An 8,742-nucleotide genomic window follows, 5' to 3' on the forward strand; every position below is an offset into this window, starting at 1 on the left:
CCTATTATTGCGATTTTAATTTAAGTATATGACAAAACAACGTCTGCTGTCCCGCAGCTAAGACCATTATAAATAAATGTACCAATATAGTTTCTTGTCAGTTTTCTTTCCTGCTTCTTGCTAACTGAAGCCAGAAATGCACGGTGGTAGAGATAGTAATAAAAAATAAGAGATTGCTTAAGAGGCCCATAGGTCCTAAATGAATAAATAAGTTTGTTTCACAACCGAAACAGAGTTAGTAAAAAATCACAGTTTCAAATAAAACAGTTATTCGAATACAAAGTCGCAGGATCAGCTAGCATTTATAATCCTTCCTAATATTATAAATATAAATGCGAAAATACCACGGCAAAACTACTGAACCGATTTAATGAAATTTGGTTTACATATTTACAGAGTTTAGATCCGGAGAAACGACTTGGGCTACTTTTTGATGTGCAAAAAGAAAAAGTAAAGTTGTATGGGGTTGAAAGAAAAGATTAAAGGTTGTGTGGAAATATCGTCATTTGTAAAGCAGGAATCTTGGAACCTTTTTTAAGCTTGTGATTAAATAGAAATAAATATGACATTCAAAGTTTGTAAAAAAATTATCCCTAAGGGGGTGAAAGTTTGTATGTAAATTTAAAATTTTTGTAGTTAGAATGATGAAAACCCTGGCATTTTTGGGTTAGATTATTAAATATTTAATGCTATCTAAGGACGAGTATTCCACGCGAATGAAATCGCGGGTATAGCTAGTAACAATTAGATTAGCTATTTAAATATAATTCATCTCAATTCAATGTCATGACTATTCAAAAGTGCTTCAATGTAAGTTTATTTGAATAAATGATTTTCTATTCTATTCTATTCTATTCTCATAATTATAGTCGATATAATTTGTGATTGTTACAGAACATCATCAATGATCATCAGCCTGATGACTCCATCGGTGACCGCGTATGGTGGCATGGATCCAAGAGCTGATGTTAGCTGCTGCTGCTAATGTGACGAAGGTGGACCCTGGTTGTTCATCACAGTTATCAGGTTTCCATGACGAGATAACGCCATAAAGAATGCCATTTAACACAACAGGAGCACCAACATCTCTCTATGAATAAAGAAATAATTTAACACTTGAATAAATAAATGTATTTATTACCATAATTAGTTTTAGATCTCGCTATTAAGTTATTTTATTATATTATATAAATACTAGCTGTCCCGGCAAACGTTGTTTTGCCTTAAAATAAAAAAAAAATTTAGGGGTGGACTACCCTTAACATTTAGGGTGATGAAAAATAGATGTTGGCCGATTCTCAGACCTACTCAATACGGTCACAAAATTTCATGAGCATCGGTCAAGCCGTTTCGGAGGAGTATGGGAACGAAAACTGTGACACGATAATTTTATATATAAAATTAGCTCATTGTTGTCTAGTGGTTTACGACGACGACTTACAACCAAGAGTTCTATAATGCAAATATAAAATAAAATTGCATTAATTTAAATTTCTAACCAATATTGAAGATAACAACAAAAATAAAACAAGAATTCTTGGATAAATTTTAACACGGCGGTAGGCTTATTGCCAAGTTAGATTCAAATATATCTAGTGCAATGTGCTGTATATCAAGTGTTGCGTCCAAAACGTCGATAATTAACAATATCTCTGACTACCCACTCATGGATAACAGTCGTGATGGCATGTTTTATAAATAGTAAAGTGAGTTTGTAATATGTATTTATTAATAATAATATATTACTATTCATTATTATCATAAATTTGGGACGAAAAGGAAGTTGTATATTTTTTATGTTATTACAATGACGAACAAACACATGGCCCTCCTAATGGTAAGTGGTAATCATTGTCTCTTGCATGAACAGCTCTGCAGATATGTGACACCATTCCAGAGTTTATGATGTCATGATATTTATCCAGTAATTTTGCTGCCTAATCTCACTTTTCAACTGAAACGCAATGTAACTGCAGACGACTATTTACAAAGTCCTTATCGGTAAATATATGTTAGATACATTTGTAAATCTTACCGTACAAGGATCAGAGTCTAATGTTGGGTCTAAACACATTATAGTTTCAGTCTGATTTATTCCTAACGCGCTCAATTGCCTTGAACAGCTATCAGTAGTTGACGGGTGCAGGTGAGATACTGTGAGCAAACGGCGCCGTTTTATAGCCTCCATTGATTCTATTTTCTGCTCTTTGGACTCCTGAAATAGCCACCCACAAAGAAAATAATACTTTATGATAAGTTGATAAAGTCATAATTTACAAATGAGAGAAAATAAGCAACGATATTTTTAAGCTTCCATTGATTCTATTAGTTGCTCTTTGAAGTACTCTTTTAGTTAGAAATAAGGTAAATGATATTTTAAGATTAGCTGAATAAGTCACAATTTACAAAAGAGATTAAATTAGAATGTCATAAAGATATACAAATTAAAAACAAATGTATAATTATATTTTTTTTAATTTTGACTAATAAACAAACAGTAGTGTAGTAGACATTACTGTTTTACTTAGGTACTTAGAAACATTTGACATTTTTAAGACAAGTAGGTGAAGCTATTTATATAATACATAGATAGATATAGATCATAAAATGCATGGTGACTTCTGTGAGTTACCATTTTAGATGATTAATTGCTCTGGGTAATAAACTATAAATGTCAACAACGACCAACAGAATTACAATAGTTCGAATATAAAATGCATTCGACTAGATTTCAATGACATTATTAAGGAAAACTCACAAACTAGTAATCAGATCTGCTTATTAATTTTAAGAAGATCTTGATCAATACCACACGGATAACATCAACTATAATATAATATATTATAAAAAAATAATACCTTTTCCTTCTTCAACCCCTAAAAAAACCTTTAATCATGCAGAAATTAGTAGCTATAATATACGAGAATATATTTTACATGTCTCTTTTATACCTAATGAGGCATAAAACCGGTTTTACTGCGATATGTAGTCTTTATAGTCAAGTGTACTTACAACGGCATTCGACCAGGCAGTAACAATAAAATGTGTTGCCATAACGCCCTTATAGTACTTTTGTACTCGTATTGGGTTTAGACTGTACGATAGTCTCACTCTTTCTGGCAACATTATAAGTGCTATATCAAATTCAGGCTTCTTGTCATCGAAATAAGGATGAACATCTAATGACTTGATTGGCAATAGGATACCTCCTTTTCTGTAATTTGTACTTCCGAGTCTGATTCTAATTAGCCTTAAAGATTCTCTAAGGCTGAAAGAAAATGAGATGGTTATTAAAATTGCAATTTTATGACTTACATCTTTTCTGTTGTTAAAGCAGGATTAAGAAATGATTTCTTCATCCTGTTGTGTCAAAATATTCTTCTTTTAGTATACTTTACGGCTTTAATCCTAGATAGGATAATCAAATGCATTATCAACTATTGACATCGCATTGTGATGAATGCAACAATTGACATGCCCACTATATATAAAACTAAATACATGCTCTTCTCATTGCCCACCACCGGTACTCTGCCTGTATATACTATATATACATACTGTTAGCGCAGACGAGTACAACTACTACACATCCATAAAAAACAAAAGTTTTACATGTAAATAAAGTAGCAATAAAATAAAAAAGTTACTTTGAATTCAGAATGACATAACATTTTAATTATGCTTTAAAAGTTGGGTCCGTGTGGACGAGTTGTGAAAACGCTGGCGGCATTATCGCGCTGAATAGCTGAACTAAAGTGTTGGACCAGCAATATTATAATACTAGCGCCCGGTCTGGCTACATATAAATATTTAAATATTATAAATTTTAATACACGCTTTATAAAGGATATCAATATTGAATGGTTGGGGGGGGGAGGAGGGGGGGGGGGCTAGAGGGGATTGTTAGTAAAGATCGCTATCAATATACCATACTAGGTTGACGTCCACACAGTTCCCCCTGGACTCTATCGCGGTACCCCTGGAAGCCTCCAATTACTTTGTTTTCTTTTTTTCTACATATAAAATTTCAGTACTATATGGAATATGGAAACAAACATGTAAGTATTTGTTATCAAATCTATAATTTGATTAAGTTGATGATATTAAGATTTTTATTCCTTAATCGACAAATTATAGATTCCCTGTGCAAAATTTCATTGCCACAAATTGAAAATGTTGGTTTTAAAGCGAAAATTCATCAAAATTGTGAAAAGGTAACAGACGTTCGAGCAGATTTAGTTTTATATTTATAACCACTAAGGTTCGAAACAAGAGCGAATATTTTAAAAGTTTATTCTTTTAAATGTTAAGTTTTATATTTTTAATGTTGTAAACCTGTAAAACAGCAGCTCTCTGAATAAATCTAAACTCTTCTATTTTCCTTGATCACGGCTCTATAAATGCTTCCTTTTTAGATAATTGTAATGATATATGCCGATAATCACTGTCTTCATACTGACTTAAATATTTATATGTACCATTATAATCAATAATAATCATGTATTTCTCATGAGTTTCTTGTTAATACTTCTCAACATAAACTATGTACATTCCGAACTGATGATTGACTTTGGTTACCTAAGTATCTGTAATAGGCCTATATGAATATAGATATTTTGTATTCATATGTATTCATATATATGCGTAGAAATACCTAGACCAATATTAACATATCTTAGTTCTCTGGAATAGTAAGTAGTATGAGTGGCATGATGGGTGTCATATGATAATATGATATCAACAAACAGCACACTATGTGCTGTTCACATTGAAACTAAAGACGACGGATACCGTTCACCATCACGTGGGTCGATAAGTTATTACCATTGAAGTTACATAAATAATAATAATAGTAATAGTAATAATCTTAGGACAATTCACATAGCGCCATCTAGACCCAAGTTAAGCTAGCTGAAGCTTGTATTATGGGTATTAGATAACTGATACACATACATAGATATTTTTTTTTAAATACATACATATTATACATAGAAAACACCCAGACCGATACAAACAAATGATTGTTTGTTTTTTCATGAATATGATTCATGAATACAAATGTTTGTGCTGTGCAAGGAATCGAACCCGCGACCATCGGTCGTAAAGCGGTGTGCTAGACCACTAGACCACCGAGGTCGTCTTATAAAAAAATAAAGATTATAAGAAATAATATTTATTTTAATAATAATTTTATCTTAATACGAGTAAAACTTACAGAAATAAAGAATCTGCCGCAGTCACTACCCAATTGTCATCAATCAACGCACCGGCACTTATGTATGATGATTTCTTTAATATAGCCACAACATATGGAAATACATCACTGTCTATTACCATCGTATGATCACTTAGCTCTTTATGTTTGTCTGTATCATTACCTAATCTCGATTTTGATATGCCGTAAACTAATTTGCTTGGAAATATGTTTAAAATAATAAATATCGTGGCAAAATTCATTTTATTTTTTATTTTATTCCTTTTATTTTTATTTACAATATTTAAATGTAAACTATAAATAATTTACTATTTATAAATCACAATTATATATATTAAAACTGCTGTGAAGTCATGTTCTTTAAAAGTAAATTAAAACCACACACAGTTAAATTATATTAATAACTGATTAATTGCAAATGTTGCTACTTTTTTATTTTATAATATTAGAACACAATAATATTATTTAGTTGTCTCATTTGCTATTAATTTATCGTTTATTTTTAGAATAAAAAAAAGTAGATGGTTACGCGTTGTAGCCTAACCTATATATAACCTGACGGTTCTAGGTAGCGAACTGATAAAGGGCGAGCACAATAGATCTATGTAGGTTGCAGTATTACAGGTCCAAGCACCTGATAATAGCCCAACCCCCCAAATAAAATAAACGCGTTGTAACTGAAGTATATATTAAGCCAATGTGTGAATATACAACGTAATGCAAAATTAATTTGTAATCCAGTTTCGGTGGTAACAATTCACACGTTTTGTAACAATAGAAACATATTTAGAAAACACACAAATGTTTGTAAGCAAAACTAAGTATATTGTAGCAATCCGCCATGTTTTTAAACCTTCACGTAATAGTATAAATAGCACATTTCTGTTATTATTAGATTCAAAGTGGAACTCGTTACGAACTAATTCCAATTAGGTTCGTAATGAAGTTGTGGAATCTGAGATATAAAATTACTGTATTTTGCAGGATAGCTTGATGTTTTATTCATAGCATAACATTGTATAAAAATATAATATAACAACAATATAATTTAAAATCTGTATAATTATGATAAGATATGTAATAATAATCATATTAATTTTAAGTTTACCAGTTTCCACCAGCTGGCTCAATGAACTGAAACCAAAACATCGAAAGCGAATACTTTCATTTACATAATATTGTAAGAATATTCGAATATATTATTACATCTATAATGTAATAATTTAGTATTAAAAAATAAATTTGTATTTTTGTATTAAAATTAAGTTATTTATTATAATATATAAACATAACTGTAATAATATTATACTAAATAAGTTTTAGTATTGTGACATCAGCTCTCTATATCTTTTTCTTATATGAATATACTTATAGCTGTGCCCGCGGTTTCACTCGCGTCAAATGTCAATAAAAATATAGCCTATTTATATATTCTGATGCGTATGTAAAGTTTCATCAAAATCCATTGCGTTTTAAAGATTTAAGCATACATAGGGACAGACAGCTACATCAATTTTATTTTATACTATGTAATGATGACAATGTTGATTAGGATATACATATACAGGTGTATAGAAAATTTATTGATTTAAAACAACACTTGTATCTACTTCATTAATAACTTAAAAGCAATATTATACATTTCTACCTATTCGGCTGTTACCAGAAACCATTAATAATGTTTTTAATTCGTAAAAAGAATTTCTCAGTATTACTAAGAATACTGTTATAATTATTTCATTGAGACGACTTGAACTTGTAAGAAAAATCAACTCCGATATTTGCGAATTTTAAAGGGCAGGAGATTAATCAAGCGAAGGAATTCAAGAATAAATTGATTATGTCAGAAAAAAATTTAATGGCCTTCTGATTTCTATTATACTAGCTACATACCCCGGCTTCGCACCGGTGCACATGTATTATACTCGTATATATAAACGTAAGGTTTACATATACGAGTCTTTAATTACTCTATTTATTTAAAAAACCGCTTCAAAATCCGTTGCGTGGATTTAAAGATTTAAGCATACATAGGGACAGACAACGACAGCGACTTGGTTTTATACTATGTAAATAAATAATAATAATGTTTACCTGCGACATCATAATATGCAAAAACTTTCACCCCCTTCCAGATATTTTTTAGAGATTTATTAAATTGATAAACCAAGCGCCATAAGATTGTAATGACATTGTTATCACTACCTCGACTTAGACCTAAAGTTTATGAGCTCAAATCTGTCCGACATTAAAATATTGTCGGTAATTTATATTTCTGACTAACTCTCTGATGATGGTAGTATATCAAACTTATAACAAACCAAAAATAATCTCAGAGACGGTAATACGCTTGCTTCCATGCCAAGTGTCAAAAATAGACAATTCAAATACTTAATATGCTCAAAGATAAGTTATTGCGACGTCGACAGTTGACAACGACTGACGCGACAATTACCCCAGATGGAGTATTCAGAGGCATGAATACTCCAACTGGGGTAATCTTCGCGTAGATTATTTTTATTTAAATGGAATAGCAAACAAGCTGAAGGCACACCTGATGGTAAACGGTAACTGTCGCCTATATATGAACAGTACTAGAGACATGATAATGTCAAGATATATGATGATACCACTCAAGCGTTGCCATTCCTACTTAAGATGTCATACTTTTTATCCTGTAATAGAAATAGAAATAGAAATAATCTTTATTCAAATAAACTTAATATAAGCACTTTGGAATAGTCAAGTTTTTTTATTCTACCGCTTATTCGGAGTGCAGATTCATCACAAGAAGAATAAACAAGAAACTTGTGTGTTGCTCTTTTAAATAAATATTGATTTACTTATATTTAATTAATCAACAAGAATTAGGCATGCGACAATCAACATAGAAACCGTATATAATATATAATAATTTCCTTCACATAAGAAAATATTTAATCTACTCATACAAGCAGAATTATAATAAAAACGAGTAAAAAATTCTAAGGCCCACACGTACAAGTTTGTGGTTAAAAAATTCACAAATGAGAAAAAAGTTTACGCAAAACAATTTGTCTTGCAGCCGTTCTCGTGCAATATGTCGCTTCCTTTGTCTTATGTCGTTTAAAAGAGGACGTAAGTTATGAGCATTTAATACCACAGCCTCGCAACGTTTGCATTATTTGTCAAATTTGAAAGACTATGTTTTTTTTTCAAACACAAGGTTAAGTTAAAAATTATTTATTTATATATTTAAAACTTTATTGAATATTGTACAATAGGCGGACTTAATACTAATAGCATTCTCTACCAACCTTGAGGAGTGCAGAGATACTCGAAGGTGGTTTTGTTTTATAAAATTAAATATAATTGTAGGTATATAGACTAGCTGTCCCGGCAAACGTTGTTTTGCCTTAAAATAAAAAAAAAATAGTGGTGGACTACCCCTAACATTTAGAGGGATGAAAAATAGATGTTGGCCGATTCTCAGACCTACTCAATACGCTCACAAAATTTCATGAGAATCGGTCAAGCCGTTTCGGAGG

At 31.0% G+C, this 8,742-nt stretch overlaps 1 protein-coding gene across 1 annotated transcript; it reads right to left on the reverse strand.

The window, feature by feature from the left end:
- Nucleotides 1–901: 901 nt before the first annotated feature.
- On the reverse strand, nucleotides 902–5,337 carry LOC131849671 (trypsin-2-like). The gene is made up of 4 exons (XM_059199784.1): nucleotides 5,216–5,337; nucleotides 3,013–3,268; nucleotides 2,036–2,215; nucleotides 902–1,090 (listed from the first exon to the last, which is right to left on the reverse strand). Exons 1-4 carry the CDS (start codon nucleotides 5,335–5,337, stop codon nucleotides 902–904), a joined length of 747 nt encoding a protein of 248 aa, XP_059055767.1.
- Between the last annotated feature and the right edge of the window lie 3,405 nt (nucleotides 5,338–8,742).

The sequence above is a fragment of the Achroia grisella genome, unplaced genomic scaffold (assembly GCF_030625045.1).
Source record: "Achroia grisella isolate CSIRO2021 unplaced genomic scaffold, CSIRO_AGI_Agris_v1 utg660, whole genome shotgun sequence".
Taxonomy (NCBI): Eukaryota; Metazoa; Arthropoda; class Insecta; order Lepidoptera; family Pyralidae; genus Achroia; species Achroia grisella.

What these genes read in the sequence shown, in the direction of transcription:
- LOC131849671 (XM_059199784.1), bottom strand. Translation starts at nt 5,337, where the DNA reads ATGGTAATAGACAGTGATGTATTTCCATATGTTGTGGCTATATTAAAG. An exon ending in GCGGCAGATTCTTTATTTCT is followed by an intron (nt 3,269 to 5,215) that starts GTAAGTTTTACT and finishes ATTTTCTTTCAG; the next exon opens with CCTTAGAGAATCTTTAAGGC. An exon ending in CTGCCTGGTCGAATGCCGTT is followed by an intron (nt 2,216 to 3,012) that starts GTAAGTACACTT and finishes TGGCTATTTCAG; the next exon opens with GAGTCCAAAGAGCAGAAAAT.